The sequence below is a fragment of the Mangifera indica genome, chromosome 11 (genome assembly GCF_011075055.1).
Source record: "Mangifera indica cultivar Alphonso chromosome 11, CATAS_Mindica_2.1, whole genome shotgun sequence".
Taxonomy (NCBI): domain Eukaryota; kingdom Viridiplantae; phylum Streptophyta; class Magnoliopsida; order Sapindales; family Anacardiaceae; genus Mangifera; species Mangifera indica.
Genome location: NC_058147.1, coordinates 3,458,568 through 3,476,842, shown reverse-complemented (window position 1 = coordinate 3,476,842; position 18,275 = coordinate 3,458,568). Strand labels below are relative to the sequence as shown.

The 18,275-nt window shown below is 32.4% G+C and overlaps 3 protein-coding genes across 5 annotated transcripts; 1 reads left to right on the top strand and 2 right to left on the bottom strand.

The window, feature by feature from the left end:
* Positions 1-751: 751 nt before the first annotated feature.
* Positions 752-4,187, bottom strand: LOC123229575 (transcription factor RSL2-like). Its single transcript, XM_044655489.1, has 4 exons — positions 1,626-4,187; positions 1,280-1,531; positions 1,054-1,185; positions 752-950 (listed from the first exon to the last, which is right to left on the bottom strand). Exons 1-4 carry the CDS (start codon positions 1,653-1,655, stop codon positions 858-860), a joined length of 507 nt encoding a protein of 168 aa, XP_044511424.1. The 5' UTR covers positions 1,656-4,187; the 3' UTR covers positions 752-857.
* A 1,847-nt stretch (positions 4,188-6,034) lies between these two features.
* Positions 6,035-11,370, bottom strand: LOC123229737 (adenine phosphoribosyltransferase 1, chloroplastic-like). Of its 3 annotated transcripts, XM_044655661.1 has the most exons (8): positions 10,597-11,342; positions 10,173-10,522; positions 9,842-9,937; positions 9,571-9,681; positions 8,995-9,087; positions 7,701-7,850; positions 7,084-7,142; positions 6,035-6,366 (listed from the first exon to the last, which is right to left on the bottom strand). In XM_044655661.1, the coding sequence occupies exons 2-8, from the start codon at positions 10,348-10,350 to the stop codon at positions 6,319-6,321; spliced, it is 735 nt and encodes a 244-aa protein (XP_044511596.1). In that variant the 5' UTR covers positions 10,351-10,522; positions 10,597-11,342; the 3' UTR covers positions 6,035-6,318. The 3 variants fall into 3 exon arrangements, with proteins under 3 accessions (XP_044511596.1, XP_044511597.1, XP_044511598.1); XM_044655662.1 differs by having other exon boundaries at positions 10,179-11,370; XM_044655663.1 differs by lacking the exon at positions 10,173-10,522 and having other exon boundaries at positions 10,569-11,341.
* Positions 11,371-12,826: 1,456 nt separating this feature from the next.
* LOC123228623 (zinc finger protein ZAT10-like) lies at positions 12,827-13,810 on the top strand. Its single transcript, XM_044654055.1, has one exon. The coding sequence runs from the start codon at positions 12,910-12,912 to the stop codon at positions 13,627-13,629; it is 720 nt and encodes a 239-aa protein (XP_044509990.1). The 5' UTR covers positions 12,827-12,909; the 3' UTR covers positions 13,630-13,810.
* Positions 13,811-18,275: the final 4,465 nt, after the last annotated feature.

Genomic DNA, 18,275 nt, shown 5'->3' with positions numbered 1-18,275 from the left:
ATCACCGACTGGATAATTCATCATGTCGAAGTCATTCAAACTTTAAATATTTGTAAATAATATTTTACTCTTCATCACTAAGGGTAATCTTTAAGGTTATAAATGATTAACAATAATAATTTCATTTTAAATTTAAATTTTTTTATCTTTTTTTCATTCTAATAAAGAGTAAATTTTATAATAAAAATAAAACAAAACAGAGATAAAAAATATCTTTACAATTAAGATAAAGATATATATGTTTCTTCTCCCTTCCGTTGTCGCATCTTTTTTTTCATATTAATCTATTTGTTTAAAATATTAATATATTTATAATTTTAGATTATTTATATTTATTATGTATATTAAGATAGATAACATATTTTTTGTGATATTTAAAATAAGTTAGTTTTAATTTAATTAATTTTATTATTTAATATATTTATATTATGATTAAAGGATGCAAAAACAAGATTTTTTCTGCAGTATAGAAATGGGGAGAGAATTTTTTTTTCGAAAGTAAGAGATGGGAAAAAAAATATTTTCGCGAGAAATCATTATTATCCCTATGACAGGAACAATCTAAAGATAGAAATTAAAATCTCCTGTGGAGAAGGAGGTGGGGAGTAGGATATTTGGCCCTATCCTCTCCCGTAACCATCCCTATGAATGGTCACATGTACGGATTTGGGCCGACTAATCGGCCTACAATATTTACAAATGCAAGAAACATAACAGAGGCCATAATAGAGGCAAGGGTGGTTCCTCGTTATAAAAAATATATATGTATATTTCATTAGGGGTGGCTTATTACCAGGTAGCAGACAAATTTGTCTGAATAAAAATAACATTAGAAAATCCAGCAACTCCATCCAATATCATAGAAGGGGAGAAATTCTCTGGTTGAGACAGACATCGAACCCGTTGTAAGCAAGGGGAGCATACATCCATAGATCATCAGAGCTTAGAAGCTACAACAATGACCAATAAAGGAACAAAGTTAGAAATTAAGACTTAAAAACTTTTTCTTTTTCTTTTTAAATTCTGAAGTTTATTATCCATTTGTTCCCCTACCTTGATCTGGAGCTGCAGAAATTTAACATAATGGACTGCCTCTTCAAGCATTGTGCTAATATCAACCTTTGTTCCATTAGGGACAAGATTCTGCAGTATCTTCAATCGCTCGTTTATTCTTTCCCTTCTTTTCTGCAAAATTTAATGGAAAGGATTGAATAAACTAAGCCACATAATTGTTCAAGCAAGTTGGAAATGTGGTAGCTAGTTGAACATATATAGTTACCCTTGCATAGAGGCTCTGGGGATCAGTTGCTGTTCCTCTACTGGCTCTTGCCTTTCCATTCAAGTTGAGAGATAGAGATGCTTTAGACTCTGATGTTGCTCCTCCATTTGTCTCCTGAGAACCATTATCATCCTCTGAGCTGTAGCTAGTGGAGCTTTGACCGTCCGATCCACCGTTGCTCTCTTCTCCGTCATTGCCTTTTGGACTCAGATTCTGGTTCTTCCACTGTACTTTCTTCTTAGTTCTTTGTAACTGCATTTGCAATTAGTAAGCAGCATTATTAAAAACTTTGAAACAAAAGAATGACCCACTTGCATATCCATTGTTTCAAATTAGTAATACTTACATCTCCTGAAACACGATGCTTTTTCTTCATGTTCTCAGATGCATTAACATTGATTTTTCCGTAAGAAGAGTGCCTGGCTGATAAATAACTCACTTCTTGGTCTTCGACCCCCCCCAGGCACTATGAACGCCCCTTCTCCTCCTGTGTGGAATACTGGAACATCGAACTTTCTTTTAAGCTGCAATTCTGTGGCAGGAAGAACACCAGACGCAGATTGGCAATTGTCTAAACAGTCAACTTTCTTCTCATCTATGGACATTGATGCTACATTTGTCACTGGGATATGGTGAGAATCACAAAAGAAGCGATTTGTTTTAAGTGTTGGGGTGGGAATGAACACACTACTGCTACAATTGCTACCACAAAACAAAGTACTCTTTTTGACCCCAACCATACTCGCATAGGCTTCAGAAGTGGGGCAAAAAGCCGAAGTGGTTATAAAATGCAGCCCATCACCATGCTGGAGACCTGAAAAGTGTGGATTGAGGAAATCAAACTCTTCACTGGGGAACATTTTGCCAAGGGATTCCCATTCACCATCGGCAAAAACTCCGAGAGGCTCCATCTTTCCTCTAATTGCGCTTGAGACAAACAAAAGCTGCAAGACATATATAAACTCGACCCCGAAGAGAATGTTAGAAAGGATTGACTTACATTACTTAATTGAATTAGAATTGTTTATAGCTAATGATTAACTGGTGCTGGTCCCAATTCTTTGTAACAAACCTCAGGAGTCCAATGTAGGGACAATACCAGGCAAAGTACAACTCAGGAGGGCCAAATTCATGTACAGATAAATTAAAATACATCAATTTTCTTTCAATGGCCCAATGGCCTGCAAACAGCTGATTAGAGTGGTTAAAAGAGCAATTAAAATGATAAAAAGGTTCTAACAACAATCACTAAGAGGTAAACAACTTAATTAATTAAATCTCTAAATTGAAATATGGAGTAATTAGGCTGAGAGCAAGCGTAGAGAATGTAGTTTTGTGTGCATCTGTGAAATGGTCTGAACGTGGGGAGTGTTTTTAAATAAAATAAACAGTGGAATTCCGTTGGCAGAATAAACAAAAGAAAAACGCTGGCAGAAGGGTGGCCACATCTTGGGAGATGACTCTTGGCATTGTTTTAAGTACAATAAAGTATCCCTTGTCCTGGATGGTAGAAACCTAACAAGTGTTTCTGACCCTGGCAATCCCATTGACCGTTTACGCCTCACAGGGCATGTTTATTTACACTGCCAAACTCCCAGCAATAATAGAATTCTGGCTCGAAGGGCTCGAAGGGGTAATCTAAATCCTCTTTAACAAAAATTCAGAATTAAACTAAATTTTCAAGCCCGTTATTGATTTCGATGCAAAGAATTTAAACACATGTAATGAGAAACATGTCAAGTACTTCAAAACCACAACACATGCTAAAATTGCTGGGAATGTTTAAAAAAGAAAGATCAATCTTTAGTTGGATTTGATAACAGTTAACCTTGCCAGTAAACTGAAACTGGTTCAAAAATATTAGACAAACTAAGATTCTAAAAACGTTGCTCGGTAAACCATCAACATCTAGTGCAAACACAATCCTAGCTGTGATGTCGTATTTAAAGAATAACAAAGCCATAAAACACATGCACAAGAAGATAACTGTCCTTCTGGGTTTGGCTCCTTAGATTCCGCCGATCCGCCCGCTTTAATTCCACGCGGTCGATAGAGACATTTTTTTTTATATTATTAATTTTGTGTTGTTCAGAGAGAGTTCGATAAGTTCTTTGTTATAGTGTTCAATTCATTAGGAAACTGCATCGGCCATTGCACGACTTTAATGGCCAAAAAATGAAACCAAAAAGGATGACAAAACGCCAGTGGAATAAATAAAATCTAGAAAGAGTAAACATTGTTGAGCGTCGAAACCTCAAAATCTGATTTTATCCTCTGGTTAATTCTCTCGACGGCTCCTTAGCACGAACTTTGTTTAGGGTTTTGTCCCGTTTTACCTTGGTCCGACTTAAATAAAACCTAAAACAAATGACAACTAATTTGCTGGTGATTTATAGGCCTATTGTTGTTAGATATAGAGTAAAATAGTGATTTTAATAATAATTTAAAAAAATATATAATTTTATCTTTTTTTTTTTCAAATTTTTTAAATTAATATTTCACTCCAAACCTCAATTTTGAAAAGTGACTTTTTCCCCCTCCCCCCTAAATCCATAGGTTTTCTTCTCTCTGATAACGATGACAGTCACTATCTCCTTCTGCCACCGTCGACAACTCCGATGACAGGTGAAGAAGCACTAACCAATGACAAATCAAATTGAAGATGAAGAATTAGCTCTGATGATAGATCCGTCGGGTTTTCATCGAATCAATTGCAATCTATAACATTTTCATTGCCTTTTGTCGTTGGTTTGCCCATGGTTCCAGACGTGATCGTCGATTCTAATCGACAGCCTCATTGATTCATCTTTGTCCAGACGAATACCCATCTTCTCTAGTGAAGATGAGTCTAAAAAAAGGGAGAGAGATGGTCGGACAATGTCGATTGCTAGAGAGGGAGCGGTTTTACCTGAAAATTGAAACCATACGGAGAATAGTAAATTTTTCAAAACTTAATCCTCGAAAAATTATTTATTTTCCAAACAAGAATAAAAAATGAAATATAATTTTATTTATTTTAATATTACTAATAAAATAATGATTTTATTTTTAACCTTAATAGAGAATTTTTTAGTGTGTGAAAATGAACTAAATTTTGAATGAGTACTTGAGTTTTTAAACTCTCATAGGTATGTTTTTGTCATCTCACCAAACCTTGGGTGGGAAATGGTTCTTTGATCTGATTTAAAATTAGTGGTAGTAATTAGGTCAGAATTGAATTGTGTGGCATATTACTCTGTTCTAACTTGAATTATTATAAAAGGGTTTGCACAATTAATTAATTTAATTATTGTACCTAAACATTCCAATTCCAGGACTTCGGTGAACTAATTATTATTATTAATGACTAATCACATTGAAAAAATAATAATGAATGTGAAAGGGTAAGCGCATAGACTAGCAATTGCATGTTGGCGACCATTGAGCATCAGCAAAAGCTTAAATGAAAGATGGCCTGTCTTTATCAACTAATAATACTTTAATCGTCTTCTTTCACCAGCACTAGCCTGGCGTTCCATCGGTCCAAATGATTTTGCATAGCTTAAATATCAGAGTAAACTCCAATTTGTAGAGTGACTTGGGTTAAAATGAATAACTCTTATGATAGCCAAATCGTTTATCATATCACGTATTAAAATAAAATTTTTCATATCATATATTGTATCATATAATATAATTTGTCTTTTAAAAAATAAATTATTAATAAAAAAATGTAATTGATACATTATTATTTTATAAAATATTATAAACATCTTTAAAATTTTAAAATTTTTATATATACTTCTATTACATCATCATTTTTCTCTAAAAAGATATATCGATCTGTATCAGTAATATATATCGTATTGTATTAATTCAATACACTTTATAATACGTATCATTTTTTACTATATCGTATCGTATTGTATCATAGAATATTAATAACTATAATAACTACAAAAACAATAATTCACTGATTGACATTTTTTTCATATCACACACAATGGAAAGAAATAACTTCTCATCTAACATTTTCCCTTCACCTTGTAAAAAAATAATTCATGGGAAATAGGAGGAAGAGTGGAAAACTTAAACAGCAAATCAGATATACAACTCCGTAAAGATTACTTCCAACATTTAGGATGATCAAATCTAAGCAAGGAGACTCTTATAGAACTCCAACCACACCACTGTCTCCGGATCTTGATTCAAATTTAAGTTCTTCTTAGGATACCTCTTCGTAATCTTTGTTTTCCCATTTTATTGCAACATTTTTTTAGAGTTATCAATCACATAACTATAGATATAAGTGCTTAAATAGCTAACCAAATCATATCGAAAATTTATGTGTTTAATTGAATTAAAAACTCTTTTAAATCATTAACACCGGTAACAAAATAACTAAATATACTTCATACTTGTATTAATTCAAGTTTCTTATTTGATTTCATAATTTTAGAATGAATAATTGATAATGAGATTTAAGTGACATGGTAGAGAGTGTAAAGGTTTTAGAAGTGTTTAAAGGTTTGGAATAAGCACAATCCTATCATTATTTGAGATATTTTCCTATATTTATATACACCTAAATGGTTGGACAAAATCATATTCACTCTATCAAACAGGACAAAATCATAACTGTGACAGAGATGTGAATCCAAAGCTTTTACTTAAAAGTTCTAATACTTTACTAATTTTACTAACTCATATACTGTCTGACGAACATTTAGGAAATGATTTGATAAGAAGGAAACCAGATAATATTTCCCACACAACTTAAACTGAAATAGAAAATGCCTACATCCATTGCAACTTGAAAGCACCATATATATTTCTCAAAACACTAAAAATAAATGCTTAATTCTTAAATTCGAATCAGTCTCCCCACAGTTATTCCCCGGCCTCTTACCTAAAACACAAGAAAAAAGGGCCAATGACAATGCTCCGAAACAAAGCCTATTCCCTCAACGAAATATCTTAGAGGCCTGAGCAGGGCAGGGCATTAATTTCCAAACATCTAGCCCAGAAGCATGCACTTTTACCCCAAACCGACATCAAGTTTAGCTTACAAGAACAAATAGAGGTTTATCTCCCAACCGTTTCCGGCCCTGTAACATAAACCAAAATTGACCGGTGCAGTTGTCTTAGTTATGAAAAAGAAAAAAATCAAGAAACAAGGCAATGAACGAACATCAGTAAATAGCACCATTATCTATAGAACTTTGAGGCATCAGTAAAATCTTACACAACATTCTCAGAACAAGTAGACGGCAGTTAACTCTGATCAGGTTTTAGACTCCTGTGTTTATATTTTTGTTTGACCAACGAAATTATGAGAGTAGTTTCATTTCCATGTTTGTGGTTTTTTTAATACAATGAAATCACATCTAATAAACAACAAATGACTAAAAATTTGTCCAGAGATTTATGAATTTTATGATGCATATCAAATGTTTACAATTCCATGACACATTTATTGTGGACATTGCTTCACATCTACTAAATTTTAACTGAAAACTACCCAGATACAAGTGCATGTTATTTAGCTGTGACAGAATCATATCTCATCAATAAGTCTTCACCTTCTGAGCCATTTAAATAACTTAATTCAATAACACCATGGGACTACCCAACTACACATTCTGAGACATTTAAATAATCCCATGTAATAGTTTCTTGGTTCAAACTAAGGTAGCTTCACAAGAGATTAATCTACAAAATGCTTAGCACCAAACTTAAGACAAACTAGACTATAACTGAAAACATGTAAGCTTAAAGGTAATTTGCAATTAGGAAAACTGATTAGTATTTGGTTTACAACAAACCTGTAGCTCTGGCAATTCAATGACACAAGCACACTCAACCACTTGCACCCCAACTCGCTCTGCAACAAATATTGATATGATGTGAGAACACATACTCTGATAGCATAAATAAGAAGATTAATATACCTGAAGCCAATGATGACATGACACATCAGCTACACATAATTCCTTTGGTGATCCACTTAGAGAGATAGTATTTGACTAAAGGTCCTTTGAAATATATTTTAAAAACAGAGTAGAAACCCCAAACAGAAGAGAGAACTGTAGGTTTTCTCCTTAAACAGTCTCATTTTAGTCTAATTCTTGATTTGCAAATTCTCTGAAGACAATTTATACAGGTTTTTATCACTATATACATCAAGAAGATACAATTAAGCTGATTGGTACCCTAACCAAGAAGTTATGATGTAAATTGATTAGGAACACCTCCATTCCTTCCCTCTTTACATATAGATGAAAATTATTCTACAGAACACATGGACCACAACTTGCAGAAAAGTAATTATAATTGATCAAAACCCTACCTAAGCTTACAAGGAGAAGAAAATGTGAAATATGAGCAGCTAGACATCATTTATCTGTAAAGTAATTCAAACTTTTAAAGTCAACCGCATTACCAAGAAGCCTGATTGCAGCACACAAGGTTCCACCAGTTGCAATAAGATCATCTACAACCAAAGCACATTCACCTGCTTCTACAGCACCAACATGCATCTCCATTACATCTGTTCCATACTCCAAAGCATATTCCTCAGAGATAACCTTCCCTGATCATCACAAAAATTCTACCTTAGTGAAATGAAAAAAATTCCATCTACCCAAAAAAAAAAAAGGAAAAAAATTCCAATAAATTACTAAAGGTAAGATTCCAGGATAAATATTCATTCATAAACAGAATAAAGCATTTAGCAAGAAATCAACTCATCAATGATATGGAAGAACCACACACTTCATGGTTAACTCTACTTTTGATGTCAACATAACTATTTCCAAGATACTTCTCTTTGAGTTTTTAATTTTTAGAAAACACTAATTTGTAGCCCGAATAACTTCCATCCCACACATACAAAATTATAAAAAAGTAAATAAAAACAATAGCATGAAGTTTTGCAGAGGTTGTACTGTCTGAATATTAATGTGCATAAATTCCTACCAGAAAAAAGAAAGAAAAAGCAAAGTGTGTATGACCGTAAAAATCTCAGCATCATGTCTATTGAGTCATTCAAGAAGCATTTAGTGATAAAAAATGTGAACTAGTGACACCTAAAACATGATGCACTGGTGCAACTTGATATATGGCAGGAACAAAAACTAAAGAATGTGAATATGTGATACTCCTTAGAGGGCGTTTGGTTCCAGTTTTTTAATATTACCTTAGTAATCTATCTTTTATTCCCTTGTTTGGTTTGTTAGTAATAAAAGATTATAGTAATCTTCTATTACCAATACTAACGTGACAGGTAATATAAGTGGTAATCAAATTACCACTTTCATCTTAAGTATTTAAAGATTATCAAAGTAATCTTGATTTTATTATAATTATATTATTATTTATTAATTTTTTGAGACAAAAAAAAATTATTTTTAATTAATATGATAAATAATATAAAAAATATATAAAAAGAATTATATTCAAGGGCATTTAAGTAAAATAATTTATTAGTAATCTTTTATTATCTTTAACCAAACACAATAATTATTTATACCTATCAAATTTTATCAAACATAGTAATCATTTATACCCAGTAATCTTTTAAATAATCTATCTTCAAAGTAATCTTTTTATTTTGGTAATAAAACATTACCTAAATCAAACACCTCCTTAAATTAATCCAGGATACTTGTCCACCAAGAACTTCTCATGAAGCCAAAGACCTAAACAGTATATCAAAAGATATAACAAAAACATACCAGGAAGCTTATTTGGTTTCCTCATAGGAACAAATTTTGCCCCAATAGCCAATGCAATGGGAGGTCCAAATATAAAACCCCTCGCTTCAATCCCTGCACAAAGAATTAGATATAGGTAAAGCCACATATTTGATATTTAGGTTTTCATTAATTACCATTTAACCAAGTTGGTAAAGTCATAATGTATACAAATTTGATTTAAGATTTGCAAAGAACTTCTGACATTTATCATCAATTCATAGACTGTGTGCAATTACTTAATGTAAAAGCACATATTTATTAACTAGCGTATGCAACTGAAACTCTAAAATTCAGTCAGAAATGGCAAAAAGCACTACTAAAGATACAAATCATGATTCATTTAGAACAATTTAGGCACAGAAAACAAAGTATCGGATCACTATAGCTACGAAAAGAATGATAGTAACATATAATGGAAATAGATTTTTCTCAGACCAAGTCTAAACAAGGAAGTAAACAAAGAAAGAAATCACGTCGTAATTAATTATACAATAAACTGGAGATTAAGAGCAGTATGAAAATGCAAAAGGGAAAAAGAATAAAATAATAAATTACCTGCAACAACGGATATGTTTTTGTCCTTATACCTCTCAACAAATAGATCAATAGTATCCCTGAAAGCCTTTGTATCAAGAAGCAACGTCGTTATATCTTGAAATAAAATCCCTGACATCATACAAACAAAAAAGAGTTCATAAAATAAAATAACCCACCAACTAGTTGAAAAAGTGGCCTACCCATGTAGAAGCATTAGATCATTAGACCAAAACTATCTTGAACCCACCATATAAAGTAAAAGACTAACAACATACTTAAACAGCAATACCAGGTTTTGGGAAGTCTGGGATGACACGAATAGCGGAGGAAATCCGACCAATCCGAGGGTCATGTCCATCATCAGAAGCCATTTTTTGATGTTGCACTGAAACGCAATAAGAAACCGGTTAGATTGTTTGAGACCCGCTTGTCAGCTGCTCTCTGTTGACTGTTGCCCAGTAGAGTCTACGAATGCACCCATTTTACAAAAATATTTTATTCCAAAATTGCCCACTAACACTAAACGTAAAACATCGGTCTTTTAACTAAAATACCCTTTCAACCCCGTGATTCACAATTTAAAAATTTTGCATAAATGTTTAGTTAGGACAAAAGTTTACCGGTACCACTGCACGACACAGGAGGAACCGAGATTCGGAAGCTTTGAGAGTGATTTCGGTGCGAGTGAACGCTGATAGGAGCGGCGGCAACGGCTATTGAGGGACAGAGTCGTCCACGAAACGGAGCTCCGAAGCGAGGAGAGAGGTTTGAAAAGTTAAGTGAAATAGATCGCATCATTTTGTTGGTGCGTGGTTGGTGGACTGTCTCTCTGTCTATCTAATCCCCTTGGGGGGTTTATTGGAAGTGTGAATTAATTTGGGAGTAAAGTTAGGGCAATTTAGTCCTACAAGAGCAGCAGAATCTCTAGCTACGGCCAACAAAGTCTTACAATTAAACCTAAAGGCGCAGCCTGCATGGATAATAGATAAGTGAAAATTTTCAGTCAAGACACTTGCCTAATTGGAGACGGCAAAAGCTGATAACTTTTATTTATCGCTTCCTTTCCTCTGAACTCAACTTCCATCTTCAATCCAACAAATGAAAAGGCAGAATCTGATGCTAAATTCCAACTTCCAAGCCATGAATTTGTATTCTCTTTCACATAACATAAAAGCAACAACCAGACACAAGCTGATTCGCTAAACTACAAGAGAGATTTAATAATATTCGTCCAAAGGGTTCATGAAGAATGGTGTATTTTTCTTCTAAGTTGTTTATTATACATGATTCTCATCTCGATCTGCAAGTCTGATCTCATCTATGCCAAGTTTGCAAGAGTCTTGCTAGACTCCGAAATCTAAACTTGTATATTAAAATCTCCGTCGGTTTTGGCTGCAATTAAGTTTTGTTGCTAAAGACAATCTCAATCTTACTGTGGGTATGCGTAGTGTAGGAAATTGCAGACAAAGTCTAGAACGTTGTCTCATGGCCTCTGATTACGGAATTAAACTTTCACCTTTATGAAATTGATGGCTGATCAAAGATAGGCCAAAAAACAAACTTTGTATAAAAGGATCACAATCACAGAAAGGTGGATGAAAGTCTTTTGCTGTGCATTTCTAAGGCACTCAGCAAGCCGCCCATAGAATCTGATGCTGATAATTTGAAACAAGAAAATTGTGACAGCTGAACTAGATTTTGAACACATCCATACCACATCATTTCTGAGTAGTGTTCTTTGAATTTGGACGGTTATTTTCAAATTTAGATAAGGGACCGCTGGGGACCCCTAGATAGTCGCAGCCCGTATGGCTTCCTGGATGCTTCCAGTATCTTCTTTCTGTGCCTTTCCAGATATGAGAACTAAGCGGTGAACGGTGATGCTATTATTGTAGTTAATTGATTAAATATTCAATCAATTTTGGTATATTTGGATTCTTAAAGGCATTTATACATACGATAAACGATGAAAATAAATACACTGACCAATCAAGTTTTGAGTTTTGGGCATTAGTAACATGTGCGCTTGAAAGTTGCGAGTCCCTCCGTCTAATTCAATCCTTATTATTCACGTGAGTTAAAATTTTACACAGCATCCTCGTGGTGACGCTCAAAAACAAGGTCAATTCTGGAAACTACGAGAAAATCCTTGTTGGGCATATTTTAAAAAAAATTAAAGGCGAAAAGACTTGTTCCCACCTAAGCTTTGATGCAATTTTAAACTTTTATCCATCAATTTTTTAAAATTTAAAATCTTATTTATAATCTATTAAAGTAAAAAAAAATTAGAATAGTTTTAAAAATAAAATTATTATTTAACCAATAATTTTTAAAAAATATAAAAATTTATATTATTCATCCTTTAGGGTTTCAAATTTTCAGATACAAACTTTTAAAGAATAGTCCACTTCTCCGATGTTTTCTATCCCACCTGACGATATCTCTTACTCTCTGACAACCTCTTGACATGATTGATCATCGACGAAGACTCTAAAATTGATGAAGATAAGTCTTTGTTGATGACTAATCATATTGGAGAGACGAAGATCTCTTGGTCAAAGAGACAGAGATGGTTTAAGGTGAAAAATGAAGGTCGTTAAAAACAGAGATGGTAGCATAGAGGTGAAGAAGAAAAAAAATCTAAGTTTGGGGGAAGGAGAGAGATTGTAACTTTTCAAAATTAAAAAAATATAATAAATTATATATATTAATAATATTATTAAAAAATGATTTTATTTTTATATTTAATTGAGAATTTTAATATAAATTAGTTTATAAATAAGATTTTAAGTTTTCAAAAATTAGAATATAAAGGTTTGAAAATTACATCAAACCTTGGTTGGGAACAAATCTTGTGGCCATAATTAAATTTTGTACCAAATTATTCTTTATAATTAAACTTTGGAAATTCATTTTTGTGGAACGTAACATCAAATTCCCAATAAAAGTTAATGGTAGTAGAAGCTCCTTATAATAACACCGCGTTTGTTTGGAATTCTTCCCATTAGATTTTGACTTGGAAGATGTCCGGATTCTTCACTTGATTGATAGACAGACAGAAGGCCCCATTAGTAAACTAATACAATTGTAACTATTACTCTTAGTTTGACCGACTCGGCTTAGTCGCCCTTTTTGGCCTTAGCCACCAAGAAAAGTCCATCCAATTACTAAACGTGCTCTTCTTAATATTTTATCAACTTCTTGCACACCGTCTCTTACTTTCGGACCACTTGTCACGCAACTTCCCCCTCCTCACTTCCTTTAAAACCTGTCTCACACTTCACTCAACACACAACTTATCTTTCTAAATCTCCATATTCTCTCCTTTGCTTCAATTTTAAAACCGCCGATTTACAGATGGCACTAGAAGCTCTAAACTCTCCCACCACAGCAACGCCGCCCTTTCAGTTTGAAGAAGTGAATCTTCACTGTATTGAGCCATGGACTAAACGCAAGCGCTCTAAGCGTCCTCACAACCATCCAACCGAAGAGGAGTATCTGGCTCTCTGCCTCCTCATGCTTGCTCGTGGAACCACCTCCGCCGCCTCCATAGGCACCACTAGCACCGCCTCGCAGCGACACAAGTCTCCTTCTCAAGCTCCATCTGTTGCTACAACGTCCTCTGACCAGAAGCTTGTCTTCAAGTGCAGTGTTTGCAACAAGGCCTTTTCTTCTTACCAAGCTCTGGGTGGACACAAGGCCAGTCACCGTAAAGGATCTGGCGGCGACGAGCAGTCAACCTCCACCACCACCACCACCACCACCACCACACCCAACAACACCACTGGTAGGACTCACGAGTGTTCCATCTGCCATAAGTCCTTTCCCTCTGGTCAAGCCTTAGGTGGACATAAACGCTGTCACTACGAAGGCGGCGAAAAAAGCGGAGTGACGTCATCCGAAGGTGTGGGTTCTAGTACTACACACAGCCAAGTCAGTCACCGTGACTTTGACCTCAACCTGCCGGTATTACCTGAATTCTCCCCTGCCTTCTTCGTCTCCGGCGATGACGAAGTGGAAAGTCCTCACCCAGCTAAAAAGTCTCGCCTCTTCTTGCCACCCAAGATTGAAGTCTAGCAGATCGAATTACGACTTTTTCTTTTTCATTTTTAGGATATTTATTAATTTAGAAAATATTTTAATGTACGTCTGTCTTTCTGGTAACCAATTAATTTCAGTGATAATTTTTTTTATGTACATAGCACTTGAGATTTCCTCACTTGCTTACTCATGATTCAACTAATTTATTTTTCTCCAATACAAGTGTTCCATTATTATCAATTTTTATTTCCGCGATTGTTGAATTTTCATACATCAGATTCTAAAATGAGCCCCGTTGACATTACGTGTGCTTAAGATACGCACCAGACCAGGTAAATGGCCATAAATGATGTCGTTGAACAACACATCTGAAACGCGTGAGTGGCGAGCCATAGAGTGGATAGGCAGAGTTTGTTGAGCGTTCAGTTGAGGCCACTTATTGGACGCATGACTCGGAACAAATACTGTGAGACTGACGCGTATGATGAGGATAACGCCCACGCGCATGTACCGTATACTAGTTTTGGTGATGAAATTTTTTAAATATTTTATTAATGAAAGGGATGGATGAGAATTAAGAATTGAAGGTGTGGGATTTGGCACACTGGTTTTTTTTTTTTTTTAATGGAAGTGATTAGGATGACAGGTGGCCTTGATTAATTAAGCTAATTTCTTATTATGGTCTTAACATCACTAGCCTGCGACCTGTGCGGATGCCTTGTACATGTCAAACTAAACTCGAATTCATCTACGCAACTGATTTGAATTATATGAATTTGCGGTAAAAATATTGAGTTTGGAGAAAGTTATAACAAGAAATAAATAAATGTGTATAAAGGGTATAATAACAAGGGTGTTACAGTTCAACTTCTCTACTCAACGTGAAATTTTGTTAGATGAGACTCTGGCTGTTTTGCGTTGAAACATGCGAGCTTTCACGTTTGCCTTGCCCCGCCTCACAGAGTGTACAATTATTACGCGTAATATTGCGTAAGGGGTTACATATGACTGGGCTAAAAGGACTTATTCCCACGCAAAGGTTTTTACATTTTTAAATTGGTATTTGTTAATTATTAAAAATTTATATATTAATTTATAAGTTATTAAAATTAACCAAATTAATTAAATTTTATAAATAAAATTGGTATTTCTTTAATAGTTTTTCATATTCTTATAAATTTATATATTAATTTGTAAATAAATAAATTTTTAAATTTTTTTAAATTAATAAATATCAACTTAAAAATATATCGAACATTAGGTCAGAATAAGTCTTTTCGACTGACATGATTATCATTCAACTGGGTATTTAACTAAGGAGAAGAGAAGCATATGAATATGATACACGAACAGATGGGTCTATAAAAGCTAGTCTCCTTATGCTATATTCTTCCGGTAATATGTCATTAATGCTTCCTCCTGATTGTGATTTTGGTGCGCACTTTCGGTGTGTCTACAGCTAAGACGCTAACTACTATCCAAGACTCTTGAAAATTAAAGGACATTATAAAGAAATAGCGCTGTATTTGGTTGGCAAACTCTTCTCCAAAGCTCATCCACGCGAAACCATCTACCCTAAGTTCTCACTTTCAACAAAATTATATATTTATATTTTAAATACATAAATAAATATATATATTTAAATATATTATTATATTATTAAATAATTTTAAATTAAAAATAAAATAGATATATATAATTTTATTATTTGTAAAAATACAATAATTACAAATGTAATTATGGTTATTGGAGTGCCAAAATCAAACTGGGGAGGTGTGATTCTACCTGACACAACCATACTTGGTTAATGTATTTTCAATCGATATTATAAATTTTCATATATAATTCTATCGTAATCTTTTTATTTCAAAGTGTGATTTTATTAAAATTGCATTAAGAGGGGTGTGATCATTTAGAATCACACTTGTCTAGTACAATTCCGATTAAATAACACTTTTTATAATGTGATGCCGATTTTTTTAATTTTCTTATTTCAAAATTTTGGAGTATGAAATGACATTTTTTATCTTCTACCACTAATTATTTCTTATAAAATGAAGTGTTGGGTAGTATTTTTTAGGTTTTGACAGTAATTTACTCCAAATTATAATATTGCAACAAAAAGTATATAAAAAATTTGTACAAAATTATTACACCAAAGGAAAAATAAATAAATAAATAATAAAATTATACATATAAATAATAAATATATATAAATAATAATATATTATTATATAATTAGATAATTTTTAAATTAAAAATAAAATAATATCTAATCATATCATAATATATTATTATTCGAGCAAAAATTTATACTTTCTCAGTTTTTCCCATGCTACAACTTGTGAATAAATAAGTCAACTGCTTTGTAAGGGCAAATTCTGAAGCCGCGTTGAATTGGAAAAGGTCGGGCCACCCAGTGAGATAATAAGAAATGGCAATTGAAGGTGAAAAATATTAGCCAGACAGATCACACCATCTCAATTAATTGGGCATACAGGATATTATACCTGTCAACTAACTCTATCTGCCCCTCAACTTGATGGCTGCAACACCGGCTTCTTACTGGTTGTTTCTCTTGTATTATTTAACTAATTAACAATATTGATCAATGATTAATTAGGTGGTCGGCTGATTGACTTTAGATCAGAAAGTGGGATCACAAAGTCTCCACAAATCATCATCGAAAAGTTAATAAAACTGGTAAAATATTAAAAAAATTTAAATTTAAACCGATGTTATATTTATAAAATTTAGAGTTGAATTAAATCATGATAAATACTAAACACATTGACATCTTTATATATGTTTTAATTCATCAAGTACAGTTATGCTAAATAAACAAAAACTGTATTTGTTACATTAAATTATCTTACATTAAACAATTTCATGTATTAAAATAACTGTAGTTATACTATATTAATCTAATAAAAATTATCATTTAATCTTACTTTGTCAAGACTTAGTAAGTTTGATCATACTTATTGGGTAAATCATATTTACTATAAGACTTTATCGATTTTCATATCAAATCTTTTTTTATCTATAAAAAATATAGTGTAATCTAAATTATTTTTTACACACACAGAGAAAAAAAGCACAATATCGGTGAACTAAATTTGTTATCTATACATGTAAAATTCATGGCTAAACTCTAAAAAGACAACCAATTAACACTTTCTATTAAGCCTGCGATCCAATCAGAACAAAATTCTGTTTGCAAATTGGTGATTTTTTGTTTGGAAATTGGAATTTCTTTGTGTTCGTAAGATTTTCAAATATAATACGAGTCATCTTGTTGCAAAAACTCTATTATTTGAGTCGAACTAAATTTAGATTTACGCTCATCAAACTTGTTTCAAATAAGCTTGAGTTTAACTCATTTTAAAAGAGGCAAGTTTGAATTTGGTTTGAAGTCAAACTCAAATTGAACTTACAGTTCGTTCGCTATTAAAATGATATTGTTTTAATATATATTAGTCAAAATGATATAATTTTATATTAAAAATTTTAAATTAACGAGTTTGACAAATTGAACACTCTAAAACTCGAGCTCAAATTTAAGCTAAAAAATATTAAATTTTCGGGCTCGAGTTCGAACTTGAACAAACTTAGTTCTAATCTAACTCTATATAAGAGTAAATCTTCTACTCTAGTTTTATAGCATAATCCCTAAAATATAAGCTATAGTAAGTTAGACCCTTTAAATGAGGTTAATTTATAATTTATATGTGTTTGATTTAGAGAATGTTTTATTATTTAAATTAAAAAATTATTTTGAAGATTATTATGTATAAATTATTATTATTATTATTATATTTAATAAAATTAGATAAATATAATTAATTATTATATTTAATTAAAGGTAATAAAAAATATTAATATATTATTTTAAGATATTTTTAATATTATTTATTGTATTAATTGAAAATAAGATTATTTTTTAAAAAAATTAATAAATAAAAATATAGTTATAATAAAATTAAAATTATATTGATAATTTTTAAAATAATAATTAAATTATTTTTATATTATCTAATATATTTATTTTATTGACAACGGCTCGTGATTGTTAAAGTTGCTGGACGAGATCGGATTCCTTCCCAAATATATTTCAGAATAAATCCGTACACGGCTTGTCAAATTTCTGAGAGGCAAGCAGTTTAATTTCTTACCGAACATCACATCTTCATAGGAACCTTCTCTTCCTCCAAGTTCTTTGCATCATATGACCAAGACGGCGTTCTAGATTGGTGGGCAGAGTAATAAATTAAAGAAATAAAAGTCAAACATTGAATCTATAGATGAACTCCTTTTACCAAGACAAAGTAGCTGAATGAAAAAAAATCACAAAAACACCCCTGATTTATTCAAATTGATTTCTTAGTCTAGATTGTTTTGCTATTTCATCTGAAATCCTTCCGTTTAGAAAAGCCAAAAAAATAATATCTTGATTTTAATAAGTTTAAACTATAATTTAAACTAAATTAAAGTATATTTTCTCAATTTAATTTGATTCAATTTAAAATTTTCTTAAACTATTTTTTAGTTTAGTTTGATAAAATTTTTAAATTGCATCAAATTGAATTGTACATACCCGTAATGTTTTATGCAAATGCTTTTGGGTTCGTTCAAGGGTACAGATGAGATGCCTGTCAAACTCTGGACTTGTAACACTAGGC

What these genes read in the sequence shown, in the direction of transcription:
- LOC123229575 (XM_044655489.1), bottom strand. Translation starts at nt 1,655, where the DNA reads ATGAAGAAAAAGCATCGTGTTTCAGGAGAT. An exon ending in AGCATCGTGTTTCAGGAGAT is followed by an intron (nt 1,532 to 1,625) that starts GTAAGTATTACT and finishes TTGCAAATGCAG; the next exon opens with TTACAAAGAACTAAGAAGAA. An exon ending in TTCTGCAGCTCCAGATCAAG is followed by an intron (nt 951 to 1,053) that starts GTAGGGGAACAA and finishes TCATTGTTGTAG; the next exon opens with CTTCTAAGCTCTGATGATCT.
- LOC123228623 (XM_044654055.1), top strand. Translation starts at nt 12,910, where the DNA reads ATGGCACTAGAAGCTCTAAACTCTCCCACCACAGCAACGCCGCCCTTT.
- LOC123229737 (XM_044655661.1), bottom strand. Translation starts at nt 10,350, where the DNA reads ATGATGCGATCTATTTCACTTAACTTTTCAAACCTCTCTCCTCGCTTC. An exon ending in CCCAGACTTCCCAAAACCTG is followed by an intron (nt 9,682 to 9,841) that starts GTATTGCTGTTT and finishes GTATGATGTCAG; the next exon opens with GGATTTTATTTCAAGATATA. An exon ending in GAAACCAAATAAGCTTCCTG is followed by an intron (nt 7,851 to 8,994) that starts GTATGTTTTTGT and finishes TGTGATGATCAG; the next exon opens with GGAAGGTTATCTCTGAGGAA.